Source organism: Lichenostomus cassidix, chromosome 3 (genome assembly GCF_008360975.1).
Source record: "Lichenostomus cassidix isolate B80296 chromosome 3, HeHo_3.0, whole genome shotgun sequence".
Classification (NCBI taxonomy): Eukaryota; Metazoa; Chordata; class Aves; order Passeriformes; family Meliphagidae; genus Lichenostomus; species Lichenostomus cassidix.
The window spans coordinates 83,058,508-83,083,442 of NC_139483.1; the positions used below are offsets into that span (position 1 = coordinate 83,058,508).

The 24,935-nt window shown below is 36.2% G+C and overlaps 1 protein-coding gene across 20 annotated transcripts in view; it reads right to left on the bottom strand.

The window, feature by feature from the left end:
* RIMS1 (regulating synaptic membrane exocytosis 1) overlaps positions 1–24,935 on the bottom strand; it is a 314,192-nt gene that overhangs the window by 189,758 nt on the left and 99,499 nt on the right. For all 20 annotated transcript variants that reach the window (XM_085056508.1, XM_085056507.1, XM_085056506.1 and 17 more), the window contains exons 2-3: positions 9,796–10,009; positions 8,162–8,173 (exon numbers count right to left, since the gene is read on the bottom strand). In XM_085056508.1, coding sequence (XP_084912634.1) covers positions 8,162–8,173; positions 9,796–10,009 — 226 coding nt within the window. The remainder of the gene's footprint in view (positions 1–8,161; positions 8,174–9,795; positions 10,010–24,935) is intronic.

Sequence of the window (24,935 nt, forward strand, 5' to 3'; positions counted from 1 at the left end):
GAGCACTGCACAGCACAAATTCATTTCCAGTGATCAGCTCTGTTATACAGAAGTACATTGGAAAAGTGGGTTATATGCAGACTCACCCCACTCTCACGCAGATGGACTACACAGGCTTCCCCATTGTCCTCCAGCTAGCATTGCAATCACTAATTTCAAGGAGCTATAAATCTATCCAATGAAATGACCTTATTCCCTAACGTGTTGATATAACAAATATGTGCAGAGAAACTAGACATGTACAAATTAAATTTACCTGTACCCATCAGTCTCTTGACTAGTCACTTCTTTATTCTAAACATATGTTTTTAATACTCCAAGGTAATTTTTTATAAACTGAAAAAAGATAGTTTGTAGCAAAACTAAGAAAGCTAAATATTATAGGAAAACACATTCTTAAATTTTAAATTTAAGACTATGAAGATACTTTTTCTATATCTTCTTTATTAAGATAGTGTATTTGCTTTTTAGTTCTGTATTCCATAGCATAAAAAATAATAGTATGTTTATTATATATGGTATATAGCGGTTTAGAGATCTCTAATGATTCTATAATTTCTGCAGTGCCAGCAAATAAAAAATTATTTCATTACAGAAATGAAGATAACAGAAATATGGTACATACACAATACTTTGCAAAGAAATTTTTTGCTTAATTAGAAATATAATAGGGCAAACTGATTTCAGAAATAACAACTGCAAATTTGATGCGGCAATGAAACTGCCAGTGAAGTTTTCAATTTTAAGATATCATAAAGGTAATGGTTGATATTAATAGTAGTGAGATTGGATTTTACTTGTTAGCAAGAGGTAACGATAAATTCAAAGCAATTCATATAATGAATTAAAGGACTTGAAAAAGTAGCACATTGTGGAAAATTAAGGCAGTTAAAAGTGCATTATACACGAAAAGGATGCAAGAACAATTCCAAATAGGTATACTGAGCTCAGAGCTGAAACTGCAGCTTGCTATCTACAGGTTTTGCAGAGATTTAAGGCTGAATTTGCTTTCTACTGATAGTAACATCACTGGAAACACGCTGAAGTAATGAAGAACTGAAGGACCCACGAAAAGATTCCTGCAGTGACTACACTTTGAAAATTATCATCTACACCAAACAGAGATATCCTAACAGTAGCCAACCAACCCTATTCCCAAAAAATCTGGAAAAATATGCAAACCTGAAATATTTACTGTATAAGCCTTAAATATTTATAAGACTTAGTACTTATGAGAATGTTAATAATGATTCAGCAATAATTATTTGTTTATAAGAATAAAAGGTTCCTGTTTCAAGAAAAACCCTCATTAAAGAAGAAATGCTCAATGTAAAATTAGGATTTTAATAGTATGCATCACTATTACAGCTATCTACATTTTTGATGGCACAATTGCAAGCAAAAGGTGATCAAAAGCTATTATGTACTTCCAATCTATCAGAATTCATAAGTGCAAGCAGTAACATGTAGAAAGAAAATTTGATTTTATGCATATAAACATATCATTTTAGCAATTTTTTTAAATTGGTTAATTTTTTTCTCCTGATTTTTTAAAATTGTATATGTATTTGGACTAGTTGCAGCTGATGAGAGCTGTGTCTGGTTTAAACTGTTCATTTTTTCCTTTTACCTTACACCAGATATGCATACATTACCATATTAAATCAGTAAGGTCATCATTGTTCATTTTCAAAACCATATTCACTGAGTGGACAAGGATCAGAATCTACTATAAAGTTACAGTCTACAGGATCGTGTTGATTATATTAAGGTATATGACCACATCAAACAGAAATCAGGCCTTCCTCATTACTTCTTAATACTGTGTTGCACCACTAGTATTTTCTTTCTTTATTATCCTCTTTCTTCTTAAGGTGCAGTGCATTAAAAAAATCAAAGATTTCAACTTTTATAACATATTCAATTTACATTTCTTTTCAATATGTATCTGCAGTTGAAACTAATTAACTAAAATTATCTTCCTTTACACAAGACCCTGAACACCACTTCTTTAGGGATAGGGCATAGATTAATCATATTTGACAGAAAAGTGAATAAAAATATTTCTATATTGCTGTATTTTCTGAAACCAGAACTTATTGCAGAAAACTGCAACAAAATAATTTTCAGCAAAGTGAGATCTAAATACTAACTCAAAGTATACTTCTGGAGAAAAACAAAACAAAAAATATATTTTTGACATTTTGTATTCTGTCTTTGTAGTGAGACTGACCCAATGGAAGAGGAAGATGTTCCTCTTCAGTACTGACAGCACTGTATCCCATCTGGCAAAGCAGCCTTTATTCACAAAGGAGTTCAGCAGTGATTTCCCACACCTCAGACAATATCTGAGCCAGTAGGATACACAATATTTTTGGAAGAACCACTGGAAGGCTCTCTTGCTCCTCAGCATTATGTCATAAACTTAACTGGACCAAACAGAATCTGACATTGTGAGTGTTAAAATGATAAAAATACTACACTGGAAGAAATCAAAAGCTTACTTAAAGCTCATGTGGTAACTTTGTTTTTTCTTTGTCTCTGAACACTGAGCTGAAAAAAATCATCCTAGTGTTAGTGCTCTTCTGGAAGGATTCTGTAAAATTCTGAAATTAATTTGTCCAAAGCTGTAAGTCATGGAATTATTCCCTAACAGAATTTTAGAAGATTTTGTGTAAGCCTATAATGTCTATAGTTACAATAAGCAAACAAGTAACAAAAATGACATGAAGTACCCTTGAGTTTTTCATTGTTTGCTCTGCAAGTCAAAAGACACATGAATCTGCCAAGCTGTAAGGACCAAGGTCCTTTAGGTAGCCCTGCCTGAGCAGGGGGGTTTGGATCAGATGACGTTCAGAGGCTCCCTCCATCCTCAACCCTTCTAGGATTCTGTGACTGCTATTGCATACCATCTCTTTTTGTCAAGATAAATGGACACATAAATAATAACTCCTCAGTTGATTTAAATACCTTGAATCATTAACAAATTTCAAAGGTCAAAAAATTGGTTCACAAATGCCTTATTGTGCCCTGTACTTCCTGTATTAGGCTATGTAGTAAGATGTATGTATATGATATGCATGTATATTCACTTATGAAAAATTTATACAATATATGCTTATATATATATGCACACTATATACATACATATATATGTATACAAGACATCAGGCAAGAGGAGATGGAATAAAGCTTCTCCTGAAAAGCCTAATTGACCTTTGCAATCTCATCTTTTTTTTTTTGTTTTTATGCAAGTTGTTGCAATGGAAGGAATTATTACACTCAAAGGTATTGCTGACATTCAAAATAACTCCTTTAGTCTTGAATCAGTTAAATTGAAACCATGATACTGAAAAAGACTAAAAATAGGATAACATGGCATGTAGTAACACTTTCCTGGATTAAAAGTTTGGAGTATTTTTTCTTTAGGCCCCATTACACTACCTGGAGTTTCCAATATTTTTTATGTCGGGTATCCACAGATCACTGTTACCCAGGTTGCATGACAACAGCAAGAACAGAAATGAAGGATTCAGGAGCCCTTTATCACAGGTTAAGAAAGAAGGTGGCAGTAGCAACATATTTTCTTGGTCATGAAGTGTAGAATCACATGACAAGTCACAGCTTAAGGGTTTAGCAAACGGAAGCTAAGCCTGGGTAAACCACGGAGCTAAATCAAGTGGTTACTGGTTTAAGGATGATTTAAGGCTGTGGTGGAATAAAAACACAGCTGTCTAGTGACTCTTCTGCAGCCCCACCATTAAATGAAGAAACTCTTGTCTGGTTAACTTCAGAGCCTTAGCATCACCTGCCTGCCTCAAGTTGTACTCAAGTTGGTAAGGCTAAAATTAGCAAGCCATTATGTAAGCAATTTTTAAGCCTAATTTAAAGGAAATAAATGACAAATATGCTGAAAAAAAACACCTGACACCCAATTAGGAAAATATTTCCAACTTGTCTTTCTTTCCAAGTATAAATCACTTACATTATACTAAAATAAAAACAATTTCAGTGAAACCCAGATTAGAAATACTACTCTCTTCAGCACTGATTACCAACATTATTTTCTGCAACCACATACTACTAAGTTCAGTGAAATAAATTCTCATATATTTATACAGTACTTTACATCTGGATTTCCTGCCAGTTCTATTCCGCTCTATTCTGCAAAACACAGGAAAATGGTGACAAAATTTATTTTCTTGTCATTTGTTCCCAATTATTTTCATTTTAAATTTGATAAAAAATAGTAATCCTAATGAAATCCATAGAATGGTAAACTGATTCCCATGGATAAATATATGGCTTAATCTGGAACATGGATGTTCCACCAAATTCTCTCAATGTCATACAAATTTCACTTAGTTCAATATGCCCACAGCACCTCACAAAATACTTGAATTTTGATCCCATGAAATTACACTTGCTCATTCATTTTTGTACCCTAAAATGTATCTCCTTTTCTTTAAGGAAAAAGAGCTATACAACTTCATGTATCAGGTGATCACAAAGGAAATACATATTTTTGCATTACCTAACCAAATACTGGGGAAAAGTTTTACAGGAATGACGAAAGGAAAAAAAGTTGCATTTTCAGTCTTTTTTTGCTTTTCAAGACTGTGGTGCCATGGAAAACAGTGGCAGCCAGACCTTCAGAAGGACTGAGGTAGAGCCCTTCCTACCCCTTGCCAAATCACAGAGAAGAACCAGTTGGACATTTTGCTGACTTCTCTACTGCCCTAAAAACCAAAATGTTTCACATCACAGGGGAGAGTGAATGAAATAGAGAGAAGTAACTTAAACTCACTACCATTTTGGCAATTCAAATCTTGGTGTACGGAACATAACTAAAAGCATATGAAGTGAAAGCAAGGCACTCCATAAGGAACTAAAACCGCCTAGAACATTCTGACAAAATAAAAGCAAGTGGTCCCTCCTGTCTACTTTTTCTTTAAAAAAGAGAAACCTACCTAACTTCCTTCTAAAATAATATTGCACATAAAATTAATTTAAACCCATTAAAAGTGGTCTGCCTGCAACTATATGAAAGAAGAGCAAACTCAGGAGAGAAGTACAAACAGCTAACCAACACTCAAAGAACATGAAAGAATTATGATACATATTTGGGTACTTGTTTTGACATATTAGAACAAGAATCGTTGAAATTCATGTAACTCATCAGCCACTAAAACATGCCACTTATTGCCAATTAATTTTGTAAGTGTACTGGAGTCATCTCTTAAACAGCCTAGGACGCCTACTAACTCTCACTATAAGGTGTTTTGGGATGTCCTTTATTATTTTAAATGAGGAGAGAACATATTAAGTTCTACTATACATATTTGAAATAATCCTTTTAAAATATTTGGTACTTACTTGAAAAGGTCAAGAACAGCTTCAAAATATTATATTTTAAAAATATTTAGCTAGAAGCAAGAGCTGCAAGGATCTCTTAGGGACCTCATACATTGCCCAATGGCCACAAGCAACCACATCACATAAATCCTTTCCTAACCTCATCAAATTTAGCCTTTATATTTTTTTTGGTTCTTTTTCTTTCCAATAAGCCACATGAAATAAATTCTCAAGGCCTTAGTCTAATGATTGCAAACATCTTTTTCCAAGCCAGGAATGTTTAGGGCCAAGTTATACCCATTTGGTCTCGTATTCATGTATTCTTACTGTTTAAATTTTCTGCATTTCTACATATCAATTCCATGCTTCTAGATATCAATTATAGTTGCTTGAGCTTTTATCCCCTAATCTCTCTAGCCTGAGCAGCTCTCCATTTCCTGGATCATCCTCTGACTGACTTTCTTTATGCCTATCACAGTTTGTATCTGACAAAGATGGGTAATGCATGGGAAAGAGGTGAGGTATCATTAATTCTCCTACTCTGCAGGAAACATCCTGAATTCATGATAACACTTGACTTTTCCTGACTTGAAACTTTGCTAATTCACACTTCATCATCCTTTCCAAATGATGCAGTCTTAACTTGAAGAAAATTGGTGCATGTGTTTTGTATTAATATAATTTATTGTGGTAAAAATGTATGTGGAGACTAAGGGATAAATATCTTTAAAAAGTTTTTACTGATATGAACCTTGCCATATATAGTTAGTCATGAACACCGAGCCACTGAGAATAACTAGCAAATAATATTTTTTCCATGTTGCTCTATATTACTTATACCAATTGTTCTGTTATAAAACATGCTATTTCTAGGCACATATTAACATTTTTGAATTAATTAAGTCTGCCATTAACTTTCAGAGACAAGCACTGCTAAAGCAGTGGTACTTTAAAGAAGTGTTCCCCATGTTTCTCACACTTTCAGGATTAATTATTGCATACTTTACCTCTGAATACCATTAACATTTTAGCTGTTAAAGAGATGTAGCTCAGCTTTATCACACCATATAGAATTTATTTTCACACATTATTATTAGGGCATTTTCTTGATCTGTGGAAGCCTGGAGTTCAACACAGCAAAACCTAAACTAAGACAAGTACAAATAATAAGGATGTATTCAACTGAATTTAGGGCAATCCAAACGAGTCAGATACGTCTTCAGAACACATCTTCAGAGCACTGTAGTGCAGTGGAGTCTGTTTTCTGGATCCCAAATGATGTTATTCAAAGATGAACACCTAAGCTGTCCCCTCATCAAAGACACAATCTCTCCTGCATGCAGACACTACCAAAATTTCTGTTATATAGCCAAGATATTAATTCAAATTGAAGGGTAAAGGATGCCTCGAGCATACAAGGAGATCAGGTGAGATTAACCCAAATTGCTCTCCAAAACCTAGGTGGCTAAATTGTACCTAAGTACAATTAAGTGGCACTTGGGGAACTAGAGAGCTTTGCTGTTTCTGACCCTAAAGAAGACACTGTTACAAGTGCAGTAATGTTTTAATACACCCCAGTGGATGCATCAATGCTGCTTTAGTAAGAAATTAGTAGCGAGCTGAAACTTCTTTCACTCTATCCTAAGTCATTTAGATAGAACGGAAAAGATCTAGAACTATTGGATTACTTTAGCACTTTATTCAGAGTACCACACAAAAAACAAGTGAATGAGCTGTAGCAAGTTCTATTTCATAGCCATTAGAAGAACATGCTCTCTGAACACTACTGAAATAGAAAAAACCTACTGCAATACTCAGGTGTGATAGAAATAATTTTCTCTGGGTGTTGAACAGTACTAAATTTCAGGTTACAGGTATGCTAGTATTTAAACAGGGGCATAACACCATTTCATATCACAAGCATAACTCAACAAAGAACACATTGAAAACTACATTGGATTGTAATTAATTTACACTTGTTTCAGCTAAGGTGCCAGCAAAGCTACCTAATTTCCACTACCTAATTCTCCAGTTAAAAATCTGGAATACCACCTTTCACAGAGCTGCCCAAGAAGAGGTGGCAAATGGACATGAACTGTTCTGCTCAAGAATTGCCACCCCTTTTGCCATGCATAGGGCACAGAGATGAGCAGGGAACTCCCCTCACCTATTTGAGATAAGGCACAGGCACTAGTGGTGGATATGCCTGTACTTCATCCTAAAAGTTCTGAAGATTTTTTAAAATGATAACTGTGCACTCAAAAAGGATTCACTCCACCTCGCTCACTATAGTTATGTCCAGTTTGTTTGCCTATATATATTATCTGCAATGTACATCAAAAAGCTGATTTTACAAGAATTCCCTGAATTTCTGCTGCAGCCAGAAGTGAAACACAGCAAACCATGTAAAACAATGTAAAATTACAATTAAAATACTAAATTAGATTTCCTGAAGCTGATGCAAGGACCTTGCATGCAAAAAGCCAAAATTGTTAAATAAAGACATATTTATGAAACAAAATTTTATTACACTTTATTACCTCCTCTACTTCTTAGCCTATAAATAATGCTCAGTTCTTAATTTCTTTTATTGTCATAATTTTGACAAGTCTTGGGTTTCCTTGTTGAGCTGTCTTTAAGGCATGTGTTCAGCTAAGGGACATGTAGGGCCTGGGTGTTAGGATTCCTGTCTTCCCCCCGCCCCTCTGGATGATTTTGAAATTTCAGTTTAGTTTTTCACATTAATATGTATCCCAGTTAACTAGCAACATTATAATAATAAATTATAAAAAGCATGGATTCTAACCACTTTGTCCTCCTTTGGGAAAGCATCCAAGGAAGCAGAATAAAAAGAGAAAAGAAAAAAAGAAGAGAAAAAGAATAAAATAGGCAAGTATTAATAGACAGATTTCAAAGAAATGCAATTCTAGTAACTCTCTATGAAGAAACAAAAACATAAAATTAAGAAAATAAAGAGCTTTAAATAAAAAGATGACATTACTGCATATGTTGAAAGCATGTTTTCCCACCCTGACCCACAGAAGCATAAACAATATAAGAAACAAAATGCAAGTTTCAAATGAATTAACACTCTTCCATTTCTGTGACTTGAAATAGTGGGTGAAAAACAGTTAAAATATATAAAGTAAGTATATGAGTAAAGATAAGCTGCATCACATGCACTCAGTAGTATAATGTAACATATGACAGTAAATTATATTTTCAGAGACTTGCTCTAATGACACCACCTATGGGTGATACAATGTAATGCATCTATTTTTACTAATATATTGACACATGCAAATTTTCGTTCAATTCACCTACATAGTTTTCTTCAGAATGTGAATTTAATTAAATGGACTCACAAGTACACCGAGACCATGGTAAACTTCTAAAATAAACATGAAATGCATCTATTTGAGGAGTTATTTTTGGTTTACATGAAATTTCAGAAGGCCTATTCAGTTGATGTCCATCTTAAAGAAAGTGAAAAGGCCACACACTAGTTCCCTTATGAACGTGATTATCTGCTACAAAATCTGCATTCACTTTTAAGTGAATTTGTGTTGATACCAAGAGCACCAATAAATTTACCCTACAAAAACCTGGCATCTTAAAGCCATATGAGAAAGTTACGTCTTGCCATGACAGATAACAAAGCTATTCATATAATAAAAATACATGCATGAAATGTTTTATAACACAGCATAGTCCTCGATGACCAGCTCAAAATAATCACCGGCTAACAGTATTCCAAATTGAGATTCCACTGCTCCTGTGCAAATGAGTAGCCAGAGGTTTGGAAGGGACTGACTGACCAGAGGGTACTCTTGGATATCATTTGGTTTTGTGGAAAGCTACTGCAGCTAACTCATGCAGAACAGAGGGAGAACGATTCAGCTCACCTGCCTGAAAGTAGGATACTTAATCCAGATTAATCTGTAGTTTAATTCTTGAAATAAATTTAAAATAAGTTTGCATAACATTTTCACTGTGCTAAGAAAAGTGGTTGGGTTTTTTTTCTGACCAAAATATTGACTGATTTAATGTAAAAGAAATCTATAAATATTTATGAAATGTTCTGTGAAAACAAAAAATTTAATATTAAATAAGAGTTCAATAAAAATTTATTAATGTGGAGTCGTACTTGAGCACAAGGGTTTCTTCTTTCACTCTATGAAAAACAAGTAAGTTTTCTTCAAGCTGTCATGCAGCAGAACTACACACTATTATTCTTTTTTGTTTTAATTAACTCTGTGATTCCCAAGTATCTCCCCAATCATTTAATACATCATTTTACTTTATACACACCTCATAATGAAGCAATGAATGAAACACGTAAGTAAAATGAAGCATGAAATGCCAAAATTAACATGAACAATCTGCAGCATGACAATGTCAAGGAGGTTTTTTCTTAAGAGTACACATCAGAAGACTTACATTGTTTGATCGCAGAGAGACACGACCTCCACATCGAGCACAGAACTTGGTCCGGCAATAAGAGCATAAATGGCCACAACCATCTGCAAACTTTGTTTTATGACAGATTCCACATGTTGGAGCATCATCCTTGTGCTCTCCCTGGTAACGGCGGGCTTCTTCCCCTATCTTTCTTACTTGCTCTTTATAGCTTTCAAATTGTTGATGCAACCTCCTGCATAGATGAGAAAAAAGTTTATATAGTACGAATAGGAGAAAAGACTACTACTCTGTATTTCTTTCCAATTGCAACTCTGCCTAATATTCTGAGCCTGTTCACAATACTACATGTACCTCATACCAAATACACACTGCACACAGAAGATTGCATAGGGCAAACTAAAGAAGAAAAAATAATAAATGTCTTTATTTTAGAAGGTTTACTTCAAAGATTATAAACTAACAATTTCACTTGACCAGAAGTTGATCCAAACACATATACTAAACAAAACTGTCTATCATTTACTGAATAAAAGAAATAATTGTGTGATTAAATTTGCATTTCCTCTTAACAAACTTAATTTATACATCAGGTGTAATCAAAATATGTAAATCAATATTCAGTTTCAGTGCTTTCAAAATCTAGATTACTAACACATGCAACAGATATTTCAAAACACAGTCTACAATCACACTGACCTTACAAGAATATGAGAACATCTTTTTATTTCAAATCTATATATTAATGATCTGTTGTGTTTTCTCTTCTTAGGTATGGGAGACTATTTAAGGTTTGCTATCCCCTCATTACAGATATTTCTTCCAGTTTGACTGTAGGATTATATGGAAGCATCAGCAGGTACAGAGGTTCCTACGATGAAAACTGGTGTTCAAAGAAGCAGCACTTCTCCTCCAGCTGCCCCAAATAACAAACACACTGACCCTATGCCCACCAATTGGCTAAGCATGCTGCTACACAACAGACCCACCCCTCCTAATCACAGCTTGGGGAAGGGAACACAGCCCTCTGGCCTTCAATCCCCCTTCTATAACTCAGAAAAAATAATAACAATAATAATAATAATAATAGTAGTATGCTTAGTGATAGTATCTTTCTTATGACTATTATATTTTCCTGGACGAAAAAAAAAGTTCTCCTGTTTGTTTCTATGAAACTTTCCTGTCAAAGATGACATTTCAGAGGGTCTGGGCATTTCCAAAAGGGGCAATCCAGATACTCTACTGATCCTGGCTGCGTACTGCAACCAGATCCCTCTCAGTGACCTAACGCATGAACCTGAACCTGAATCAACAGAAAACTAATTCTCCTAAAAAAAAAAATTAAAATTTCCAATCTTTTTGCTTCTGGAGGCCTGGGAGGAATGTAGGTCGTGAGCTTCCAAAGCCAAAAATAAAGTCAGGATCACCCTATTTAAAGCAGCACCAAGCTCAGCTGCCATGAAGCTTCATTTACTCCACCCTGAAGCTTAATTTAAAAGTATTATATTTTAGCTATTAACTGTCTTATTAGTCATTAAATCATACAAGAAAGAAACATTTCTGTAGGTGCACCAGGACAGCTCTGCAATTCCTGCCCTTTATTGTCATGAGCTTGTGCAAAGACATCAGACAGCCTAGGGAGGAGAGCCCAGCAGGGCACAACTTGCTCTGTGCACCATGCTTTGAAGAACTCAGGCTTTTCCAGCTGTTGCTTCAAATCCACATCTCCATTGATATCATTTAAAAAATCGTAAGTAGCTACCCAGATTATGAATAGAAACAGGGTTCATTGAGTTTAATAAATGGAAACGGTAGGTGTGCTGTCTATAGAGGTCTTGGTGATATCCTTTATCTCTGCTACCTGCTTTGAGCTACCCCTTCCTTAATATGCATAGACCCACACCGTTCAACCAATGTATTTTTAGTGACACAGTTCCATGTTTCTGTGGGCTTGTGTGTGCAGTGAACTTGTCTGGACTTTTAAGTGCAAGTAATCCATGTTCTTTGTATGAAAACCTGTTTTGGTGAAGTGGATATTTTGACTTTAACATGATATTCAAGCCTAAATATGACAGTTTTAGACCTTCACCTAAAAAATGACAACTCAACTCACAGGAACTGTAGTAAAATACACCTAATTAGCTGGACAGGAATATCATTTTTTGTAAATACATAAATCAACCAGCTCTCACACTAAAACCAGTGACTTCACATGGGCACATTCTGGTGAGGATGCAGCAGCAGCAAAAGTTAAGCAGCTAAATAATCTATTCTCCCTAACTACAAACATGATGCATTATACTTAATGCTTTATGCTAATAGAAAAGTTGGCAGGAGCAGCAAGAGGTTTTGTTTTATTTTATTTTTTACTAACCTGCTTAAAAAACCTTTGCAGTGTTGAGTAAGATCAGAAAACTAGGTCAAAGAAGTAGGCAAAATACTGGATAAACTTAATACTTTTGACCATATAACTGGATTACACATACGAATTATCTTACACAGCTGCTCACTTATAATGCATAAAACCAACTGAAGACATTCAGAAATTTGTATAACAACCAGCTTAAAGAATGCAATTAAATAATGGAGAGGTCTGTAGGTAAATTTCTTATTCTATCAAATATTCTATTAAAAAATGAAACCATGGAAACTAAATTCACTTCTCCTCCACTAAAGTAAAACCAAAAGCCCTGGCTGTGGAAAGGGAAGATAACAGCAAGCACTGCTCCTCTTCCTGTTCTTTTCCAATTAAACCATCTACATTTCAATTTTTTCTATCTCACAATAAACTTAGGGATAGTATTAATACAATTATGTTTTGTCTTTCTATGTGCACCAAAGGGTAGATAAATATGCTACCAACTAGGCAAAACTTCAGTGAGATGAGATGAGATTTCAGTTCTTCATAATAAGTATCACTTGTTTATAGATTTGTTAGTTTCAGCATGCATGTAAGACAGACACATTTTACTATGAGGTGTCGAAACTTTTATCTTGCATATCATACGTGGCATTGCTGGGAAAAATCTGACATTTTATCTACAGCAACAATGGAGCTGCAGAAAATAACTGCACATTTCACAGAGCAGAAAGAATCTTTCTCAGCTCATGGCGGGTCTGGTTCAATTAGCTCTTTTTTGACCACCTTTCCTATCTTTTTGAGGAAAAAGCTGGATCTCTGTATCTCTGGCTATTCAATAATGACAGCAGCAAATCCCTCTCAATAGTTTGGCCTTATATAGAAGTATATTAAGTATTAAGCAAGAACTAAAAGTTTGGTTTATTTTGTAACTTTCACGCCATTGAGCACATTTTCATCAGATGCAAGGAAAATTTAAATCTATTAAATATTCCTAAATATGGACAAGCACCTAAAGGTTAGGCTAAAGACTTAACAACAGCACATGATATAATGGCTTGGCAGAGCCTTGAGGCAGATACCCATTCAATCCCCTCTGGCAGATAGAGCAACCAGACCACTGTGTAAGAGGGATTTATGCATATCTCCATATGATTTTTCATCATGCACCTGAACGTTTATCTGGTTCTACTACTGAGGTGAATGGCACTTGAAGGATTAGCTTACTCTGAGACAATATTGCCATACTTCACTTATGCAGACCTCCTACCACTCCTGACAAAAGAGCTGCATCCCCACGAGCTGACGAGGCATGGCACACGTGCATGATCAAAAAAAGATCCCGCTATGGGAGAATCTTTGGGCACATCACATCTCCTATGACTAAACCAAACGCTTCTGTTTCTAAATACGGGAAGAGACTGAGCCGCTTGGAGAGAAACATCAGCCTCGGGACTTCACCCCACGGACATGAGAGATTGGCATCACTACCACAGTGCACTGAAAACAATATACAGTTTGCATGTCTGCAGAGAAAAACTTAACCCATCCACTTTTACAATATACATATAACTTAACGTATGTTGCGGTTTCTAGTGTTTTTTTCTCCAAGAAAACATGATGGCTTCCTCCTCCTTTTCTTTTTTTTCAAACATAACAGAAAACTCTGCTTCAGCCGTCATGCATGTACCGTATTTTCATTTGGTTATTCAGTATTTTACTTTGACACTGTAAACTAGTAAAAAAATTACTGATAGGCAATTCTTCAAAGCTTTACTCACATTTTCATATACTTAGCAATAACTGTAAGCTTTGGAGAACACTCATGTGATAAATACCTTATATAACTTAAACCTTTCAGACAGCTCACTGATATCATCAGGAGGACAAACAATGGACATTGAGGCCATCTTGAGAACATTGACTGATCAAAAAGTGTTACATCAAGCCACATAGAAACTATCTTTTATGTTGTTGGCTTCTTTGAAGCTGGACCAAGATGTATATTTATATTCATATTATTGAATTTCTTTTTCTTTTAATTATTGAAATTACAATCCAAGACTATAATTTTTAACAGATTGTCACTCCTTCTTTTGCTGTTTTAAATTCATGTTTTAAATTCTATTTTGCTGTATTAAATCTGAAATATTTGCACATATATGCTGAAGAGTAGAAAGTTTCAAAATTTGCATATTTATGCTCTGTCTACACAAATTTTATAAAAATGCCAAAGATTTATCTCTTTCATGCACAGTTACATTTTAAATGATTTTTAAATGTAGTATGAAATTATATTTTTTACTTCCTGAGAAATCCACTAGATGGCAATGCAGATCACATTTTCACTCTCCTAGTTCAACTTAAATGGTTCAGTCTTGAAATTAAACACCTGATGTAATGTTATAAAAATATTATGCCCTGTCATGAGTTCATGTTAGCAGAAAAAGTACTGCCTTCTAAGCGACACAGCCTTAAGTAACTATCCACCAGCAGCTACTGCATGCATGAAAAAAGCTTAGTAAAATGCAGTATTTTGTCCTCTTCACCCACGCCACACAAACACGTCATCACACAGATCTCAGAGAAGTTCTTCCACAAGATAAGCAGGCGTTTTACCAAGTTCTGCTCTTAGCATTCTTTTTTTATGATAAATAAATAATTAAAGATGCAAATGGCAATATTTAAGATGCCCACAGAGGCAACAGCTAGAGCTAAAAACCTGTTGGCAAACCCGCGTGGAAGCTGTGACCTGGAAAACGTTCAGCTGCTCCATAAAGCTGGAAGTACCTGAGCCTCTCTGGATGCCTTGCTCTCTGCCAGCCCTACAGGCACCCATCTCACGGAGGTGTTTCCAGCAGGAGCAGCGTGGCACTGGGCTTTGGCCTCAGCCCCACCTCACCTTAGCTGGGAAAAGCTGACAGCTTGTCATGGGTTTCTGGAATACACAATTTGAACAACTAAGTCAAGGGTAGTGATGCCAATTTTAGCTAGTAGCTGTGGATAGTTTTGTCTGAGTAAAGGGAAGTGAGGAGTTTATGAGGAATCTAGCAAGTGGTGACTAGAAGAACAGCTGAAGCTGGGTAGAGAAGTCTAGATACATTTTCTGGTTACTTCATTAATCATCACATGATATATAAATCCATTATTAAAATGTATACCCTCTGTACACATAGGACAAATTAATGTTGAATAGTAAGCGACATAGCTAACTCTTCAAGCTCCCAATGTAGCAATGCTATTTGTTAGCACATTTGAAGTCCAGGATACTTTTGAATGTTTGGGGGTGTGCTGCTTCTTTAGCATGGGCAATACTTGATTTGCTTATTTCATAAAGATGAAATAACTGCTGGATGTACTCGTATTGTAAAATGCTGGACTTCTGAGTGAAGTTGGATGTTAATATTTCCACATTATTGCTATTACTGTGCTTTTTTTATTCAGTGTGAACTGCTGTTTAAGAGCCAAAGGCAAGCAAGACATGGTTTCTGTAAGCTGTGAAACAGGCAGCAATATGATTAATCAACTAATCTTTAGAGGAAAGAAAGGCCATGTTTCTGTAAAAGAAATAAAAGCATTAATTAAAGGACTTCAAATGGCAGAGTTAGCAGCTTCTATATCCATATTTTCTCCTGCACAAACTGACTGCTTCTAGTTCCTTTGCCGTGTCCTACACTTTCCTGTGACTTATCACCCATTTGACCTTTCCCTAATCACATTTCCTGTAGGTCTTGTCTCTTGCTCCTACACATTTTCTAATAAATATATAAAAAGCTACTATATACAGCATATATTATAGCAAGTTCTATACCCTAAAATAAAACCAACAAATACTCCTCAAAATTTCAGATTTCACCTGGCCTGAAGCTTTCTTCATGCTCCCCTGTTCACTCAATATACAGCTATGGATCAACTCTCTTTTCTCTCAACTTGGTGTCCACCTGCCACCCGTCACATTTTTTACCTCACCAGCAACCACTTGAATCCTGCTGGGCATCAGCCCTTTCTCCTCCACATGCCAAGATCTCTTCTTCCTCGCTGTTTTATTGGTGCAAACATAAATCTCACCATGCTTGTAACTCACAGGTCTGTCTCTCTGACTCACATTTGTCTCTGTCTCTCCAAACTGAAGTGTTTGGCATAGACACTGACTCCTCTCAAGGGTGACCTGTATACCAAACTTCATAAACTGAAACAGAAATTTCCTTGGACCTCCAGCACAACTAACCACCCTCACCATTCTGTTTTCCACTCGGGACCAATAGCCACTGTGCTACACACTGGACTCAGACTACTACTAAAAACAAAACAAACAAACAAACAAAAACCCAGACACCCCAAAAACACCCCACAACCCAAACCAAAAAAACCCCCACTAAAGTTTAGCTAATTTCATATCTGTCCAGCTTAAACATTCAGCTATCACCAGCTCATCCCTCAATTCCTTTTTCTGCCAGTACAAGCCTGTCAGTCTGATAGTCTAATCACAGTTCTGCAACAAATATAATTTAATTTATTTTACCTCTCTCTTTGTATTCCTCTGATGAATCTGCTTTTCTACTGCATAAAACATAAATGGCTTATCTTCACCTTCAAAGACTTTGACAGCCTATTTCCATCTTGCCTATAATTTCTCATTCAGTACTGAGATGCTTCTGCTTGAGTTAAACTTTCAAGCAAGAATCACAGAATGGTTTGGGTTGGAAGGGACCTTAAAAATCACCTAGTTCCAAGCCCCTTGCCATGGGCAGGAGCACCTTCCACTAGAAGAGGTTGCTCAAAGTCCCATCAAATCTGGCCTTTGAGGACTTCCCTTTGTTACCTTTAACATGGGAGGATTAGAAACACCACCATCATCACATTATCCTCCTTAAAACTCCCCTTGATGCCTGCAAAGATCTGGACAAAAATAAGGTATGTCAAAAGCATGTTATAACTTTTACTTAACAGGCCAGACAACACAGACTGTCCTGTCTATTCTTTTTACTTTATTATTTGCCTAATACTTAAAGTGCAGGCTGCCCCTGTGGCAAAGATTGCCTTTTTTTCTACACGTGTGAAAACCCCCACTCAGAAGGCTTATAGTCCATGACAAGTGCTCCCAGGCAATACAGTAACACCAGTCTCACCACATTATTCAGAAATTCATTAAGTTAATTTTTTTAATTTCTTTTAATCATGTTATGATTCTAGTAATTTACTTTTTGTTTTCCAGCTCTCAGGCAACACACTTTTGCCTTCCCCATGTCCACGAGGGAGAATGTGTTTTGAATGACTGTTATAATTTTCCTATAGGTCCATGACACCGGGATCCAGCAGCAGCAAAACCACAAAACATTTTATTACGAGTATCATGATAAAATTCAGATGGCCAAGACAAAGGTTTCACTTACAGACCTCACAGAGGAACTCAGACTTGGCCACCACCACTGGAACGTTGTTCACATGTAGCAACTTCTTCCATCTTCACAACATATCTTAATTCAAGCTCCTTCCTATAATCTATCATCAAGCACATACTACCTGGCAGCATCCTCACAGGCTGATGCAAAAAAGTCCCACACCTTGGCAAGAAAGTGTCCCTGCTCACCACATCAGAGCAGAGACACACCAGCAAAGTGGTGTGGGCTGCAGCTTTATTCCCAGGACTCTTATCTGGTGTCTTTTCACCAGCAGTAATAGTCATTTTCAAGTTAACATTTTACTAAGGGCAGGTTTTCTGCAAGCATATAAACGAGCTCATTAAATAACTTGTAAAAAAGGCAGTTTTTCATCTTCCTGGAAGATTTCCTAATGTAGATTATTGGAAAACTTTATTTTCATATACTTCTATCTGTTGGGGTTTTTTTAAATAACTACAGCCCACAAGCAGACTTCTTCCTTACACAACTGAAGAACTGTGAGTCAAGAATGTGCAATATCTACAATAAGGAATTTACATTCCAGCTTCCCACAGCTCGTCCCAAATGACCGATATCCTTTCTGAGGTATAAAAGAGAAACCAGAGAATGAAGCAAGCAACACATAAATAGTACTAAAAGAGGCATAGCTGAGGAATTGAGAAAGAGACTGTGCATGTCTTGTATTAAAAAGCTTTTACATGTTGAGGTATATTTAGCACTAAAGGAATCAACGCCTTCTGCTCAAAATCAATTGAAAAAATGATAGTATGACTGGAGCCAGTAAAAGGGTGGTGACAACACCCCACAATGTGTCGATGCCTTGGCCTTTGGTCTTAACAAGTATTGGTGTTCTTACCCTCTGCGGGCAACCTCACCAATACCATTAACCCCTTGTAACCATCACAGCTCTGCTGCATTTTCCTGTTTAATTTCTTCACCACTCAGCTCTCCTAACACAGACAGTGCAGCAGAGAGCAGCTGGTTTTCTCTGAAGAGTTGTCACCAATTCCAAGTGAGAAAGTTCAAAAAGTGTCATGAGTTCATACACATGGAGCTGTTAGTAGACTGGACTTTACCACATGGAACCACTTAAAAAGTTACAGAAATGTCACTGTGTTACAGTCCCACTCTGACTGCAGCATTAAAATGAGCATTCAGGCCCAGGATTGCCTACCTAATAAACACAGGACCTATAAGCATATTCAGCTTTTTAAAGATTGTTGAAACTACTCATGCATCAAAACTGCAGAGACAAATTGCTATATTATTGTATTTGCCATTATTCATGCTGTACCTGTTGCAGAAAAAGCAGCCATAATGACCAAGGGACAGCAATACCCATGCAACCACACAGTCAGCCAGTCCAGGAAACTCAGTGAGGTTGGACATGATGGACAGAAAGAAAATCTGACCCCACACAGTTGAATTAATCCTTGTGGATGAAAAACAAACAAACAAACAAAAAACACCACAAAAAAGCAGCAGCAGAATCAGAAGCTGAGGAAGCTGTGTCTCTTATAAAAAACATTTTTCTAACTCAAAATCAAAACAGTATTATTTGCTACAGAGATTGTTTTAAAAGTGAATTTCAGTTCTCTAAAATTAGTCAGATTAATAATCTCCATAGGATCAACTGTAAAAAGAGGCCTCAGAAATTTTCTCCTGCCTACCCACATGATCAAACTACAAGGAGACCACATTCCAGCATCTCTTCAATTCACAACACCCTTACAATTTAATCCCTACTAAACTGGGATGCAAGATCAAGATTCCTTTCTTCCCAGCTATTTCAAACATCTATTCACCAATAATTTTATATATATATATATAAACATAAAGAATTTTTATGCAAGGCTTACTTAATCTATGAAATTTATGAAATTTATGAAGCTTACTCTGACACCACAAGAAAACTGAGAAAAATATTAAAGGCAATTAATTAAGGTTAATTTGCCTTTGTTCTTTCAGTGATATGTTTTATTGCTCTGTGTTATCTTTATACAGCATAACAGAAAAACTGTTTTAGTACAGGTATATGGCAGAAAACAAAGAGCCCAGAGATACCCAGCCATGCCAGTACCATTTGCAATATTACTGGGCATGTCCTTTTCCATTACTGCATTTGCAGATGCAACTAATTTTCATAGGCGGTCACTTATTTTAAAAAAAAAAAGCCCTTAACTACACTAGGCACAAGCTTCTCTTATAAAAACTTCTAAAAAGACTGCTGGAAGGTTCCTTAAATATTTTTTTCCTTACCAGCTGACTAAGTGATGTCTTCATTTTCCTCATTTAACTAAATATTACTGATCACCAGTATTACTGATCATTTAAATATTACTGAATCCAATTCATTACTGCACTCTCTTCCCCATATAGTATAATAGACACACAAAACTTGTCTCCTGAATGAGCTGACCTATGTCAGCCTGTGGTGGCCTAACAACGCTTTAATGCCACGGAGTGATCCTTTAAGCAGGAGCCTCTGAGCTCCATAGGAAATTTCTGCAGTAAAATACTATTTTGTGAAGTGGCTCTGCCAGTGAATGTTCTTTAAAATACATTAAATATATGAGGAAAGAATAACTTGATTTATTTTCTCTTCAAAACATCAGTTTCATTTTATTATGGAATACAAATATCATTTATTTAAGCTAAACTTCACCACAATCAAATTTTTGTGAACAGACAAAGCCTAATCTGTTTTGAGACTGAAGCAAAAGAGAATTAAATAGTGTTCTCTTCAATTTATTAAATTAATTTATTGAATCACATAATATGCTACTGTGGGAGTGCTTTTTTTTTCTCTAAGGATGGTCATCAAATCGTAACCAACCAGCCATAACATGGAGAGTAACTGGAAGTCACATAAAATAAAGTACAAAAATCAAGAAAGGAGCAGGGCAGGGGGAAGGAGATGGGGGTGGAGAGGCACGGTGCTACAGTAGAAAAGTTCAGTTTAAGGATCAGAGGATGAGGAAAAGAGATTACTGAAAATCTTAAGGAAGAGTTTTCAAAAGTAACACACTGATTTGCACCTACACAAAATCACACACACAGGTACCAGTAATTAGGTCTCTTATTCTGAACACAGAACTCTTAACCACTAGACATATTAATGAAGAAACACATGAGAAAGAGAGAAAGTGAAAGAGAAGCCCATTTATCCAACTGAACCAATTTAAAAAACAGTTCCTCAATGCAACCCTATCCAAATTGCAATTAGCAACCAGAATAGGAATACATCCTGCTATACTCAGACCACATCAGTTTTATTACAGTCACACAATGGGAAAAGATGTTTAAACACCCTATGGTCTGCTACAAACAGTGCAATGCACATAAGGCAAAAAAAACCTTTAGTGCTGGAATATATCCCTTCAGTCAGCTGGCACCTGGTGAAAAGTTTGGAAAGTTGAGAGGTATGGGTCCTGGTTCAACATAACAGGAAATTACTTTGGAGCAATGCTTACCAAAACAGCTTTCTGAAACAGTCTTTCTCATACATGCATTTGAAAAAAAAAGAAAGAAATGTGAGTATTTTTGGCAGCCAACGTGTTAAACAGATGATAGGTATCAGATGGCAATACAGGGTGAGCAGCAAAAATATGACAAAGCACAGTGGTCTGTAAACAGAGCAAAGCTACTGAAATTCTAACTACCATATGGTGGTAACAAACAGGACACGTGCAAAACAGGAAAAGATCTCACGGTGAGGGGTGTGATAGGAGCCAGCAAGATGCAGAACTGAAATAAAATACAATAGGACTGCAAGCACAACAGTGATAACGTTTCAAATTAATTATATTCAGCTGAGGCTCAGTGTGTACAGTATGTCTTCTACCTAAAAATAATTTAACAGCCTTGCTGAGAGCATCTCTAATTTATCATCCTGTTCACCTTCCTTTATAATTTCCATATTACAAGGAACAAAAAAGGCTCGCACACCTATTTTAAATATACCATCAAAGTGCTTGAACACAAGATAATGATTAAGCCTGTCTCCAGCATTATTTAATTCTCTTCATTCTTCTGGATGCCAAAGTAAACACAAATGAAAAGCATATGGCATCGTAGTGAATTAGAAAAGGAGAAAAAGAGAACATTAACTGGTTTATTTTGTGCTTTAAGCATAGCACATGGTAAAATTAAAAATGTCAAGGCTCTTTATATTTATGATTTATTTTAACTTCTTCTTTTAATGTACTCTCCATTGAAGTTAAACGTCCTCAAGAACACTATTTGTGAAAGAAAACCAATAGCATGTTCTCTACACTTTTACTGCTTGTTTTTTCTCCCAAATCTCACTGCTCATAATTGTTTTAAGAAAATTGCGTTGAGTTTGAAACTATTCTCAGTAGAAAAATGGAGCCTCTCCTGTGATGAGCATCCTTGCTTCTTGATGCTCATTGAGACTGTACAAGCTAAGAAATAAATCAGCGTTATCAAAATATTTTTCTGCAAAACTGTGTCACCCGATGAAGTTGTTGAGTAGAAAGTGTAAGTCCAAAATAAGTGTAAACTATTTTTTCTTTGATCTAAATTTCCACAGCAAGGTCTACAGAAAAACATGACATCCAATTTCAGGTTTTCTTCTCCTTTCCTTCCTGTATCTATCAACAGTTTGATTGCAAACTATTTATGCCCAAACTCTTATGAAAAGACATTCCCATAAACAAATTTAGTCTACACAGTTCAGTACTGCTAATATTTCAAAATACCGACTTTATTCCTATAATAATGCATATTGGAAAAATGCCATTTGGACAACAAAGCAGAAAAGGACATCAAGAGGGATGTTTCACTAACCACGTGCTCATTCATCACATCCAGCAGGCCTACTGCAGCTCTCTCATGAGGAGTCATACTCTTCATAGGCATGATTTTAGGAGGAAAAAAAGCTTCTGCCAACTTATTTACTATTTAATTCCTAGCAGAAAACCCCTAAGGCTCATTTTAAACCAATAATGTCTTAAACAACAGGAGTGAACGTCCCTTGGGAAACACTGCACAAAGTCTACTAACCTGTTTTATGATTCTGCCTGCTACTCTGAAGTACCCATAAATTTGGCAGAGAGACATTTCTCCAAAGGTTTTCCTTGGTTAGTATTTTTCTTCTCTTCTACAGTGGTTCTCACAACAGCCTACTAAGCAGTGTGCAGTCACAGAAATTCAGGCTCCCTGATCATTTTGGACCACAGCAGGGGTCCACAGGCTGCTGAGCCATCACGTGCCATAAACTCAGACCCTCAGAAAATTTGGTTTAGTCCCACAGAAGGCTGCCGGTATAAATCTGATACTCCAGTGTAACTGTCCATAGACAAAGTACTGAAAGTTTTCAGGTGCCCAAGTCAGAACTTGTTCCAGAGTACTTGGATCTAACCATTGCATTAGTCTCCTACTTATTCTCTCGTAGGAAAAGGTATTTCATTCCCCTTGGCTAACGCTTTGCAGAGCCAAAAGCTGTAAAGATTTAGTTCCTGTCATAACTCAGTATTTTCTTAACCTAAAAATGGATTTCCAGATGGAACTAGATGTAAAGGAAGAATATCAATCTTTTACATCAAGCTTTCTTACTGCTTGAGCCAGCAGTCTCTATGCAGAGTTCTTGTCGTTTTGATAACACTGACTTGCCCTTCTGCCAAATTCACAGATTTTTCACAACAACATGGAACAGTCACAGAATGTGACCACTATTTTGCAGTGTTGTTCTGTGCCACGTTTTAAAAGGCACTCCCTCTCTTTACTTGAGGTACATCATTTAAAATCATTTAAGCTGTGTGTCAAGAGTGCTCAAGTGACATTTTTATCCAGCACATTGTAGCATATTCTCTAAATGTTGAACAGAATGATGAAGAGTGAAGCTCTATGGGTATCTAGAGTGAGACCCTTCAAAATGGATGATTTCTTATCAGCTCTTTCCACCCAAGTGGAACAACTAAAAATTTCTTTCTGTCAGCTATAACCCGAACTGCCACCAGTGCATTTCTGAAGTATCACTGAAAATCTGGAGGCTTCAAGAAAATTCCTGGAGCTGGCCAACAGAACAAATACTGAGAGTTTTTTCCACATTTCCAAGAAAATCACCTACCAAGCCATCTGTGCATTGCACCACGCTTTGGTCTACTGCCAGGACAGCAAAGAGGTGAGCTGGACCCAGAACACTGACATTATCCAATCATGTCACTGATGTGGCCTCATACATGCCAGCTTCACAAAAAGTAGGAAGTTAGGTAAAATTTGCCAGACAGATTTGTCATATTTAACAATGGGGCACAAAAATCTGACTTGGCTGATGAAAGACAGTACTTTTCCTGCCTGAAAACAGACAAGCAGTAAGTATCTGAGTAGCAGCAACTCTCACCTTTTTCTTCTCTAAATATATTGCCGAGATTATCAAAATAATATCCTGGTATGACCAGTATTATGTGTATATTCAAAAAACTTCTTGCTAGGGTTGCAGTGTGTGAAATGCCATTTCTAACACTTTTGGAAGAGATTATTTAGGATATGGTACACTGAAGGACAGACGAATCTGTTTTTCTGTGATGACGACTGAGATGTAGATTTTTTGTGTACTAGATTAGCTGCCTGTGCTCACTGCCACTGCTATTGCAATTAATTTATGTCACAGTCATTAGAAGACCAAAATATATATGAGGAAAATTGGAGGAAGGCAGACTGTTAGGAACTCAAATGATAATGATCCCTAGATAAGAAGTCTGAACTCAAGTCCACTAGGTATCCTGTTTTGTGTAATTTTGTTAGATCTAGTCACCTGGGGGTTTACTTGGTATTTGATATGGATTCTTCAGCCAAACCATTACTCTATTAGGAGACTGAAAAGATTACTTTAGCCTGGAGGAGTGTGGAAGCATGGCTTTACACACTTTGTGTCATTACCTAGTTGATTACCAGGGAATTATGACTGGTGGTATGTGTGGCTGATGGCTGAGAAATAGTGGCATGGCTGCAGCCATTATATTGGAAATGTTATCATCACCTTCAATTTAAATATGTTAAAGCATTAAGTTTAGGTAAGTTATCTTTACTAAACCATAAAACATCAATTAGTGTTTTTAGGAAACCAGTTGCTGAGTTAGGAAGATGTACAATACGAGTCCATTAACATTCTTGCAACATGGTGACAATCAAAAGCTTTAGTTCTAGCTCATGTGATAAAAAATGGCCCCTTCTGTCTCTTCTAGGGGAATTAATTTTTTTTTTTTTTTTAATTAAAGAGAAGAAAAACAAAACTAAAAAAAAATAATGTCAGTCCTGGAGTTCAGGAAATGTGTAACACTGTGTTGATGGGATCTGAAACTGTATAATGCATTAACTTTAAGATAAGAAGAAAGTCTTGTTTGAAGAATACTGAGAGATCAACACCTACTAGGTGA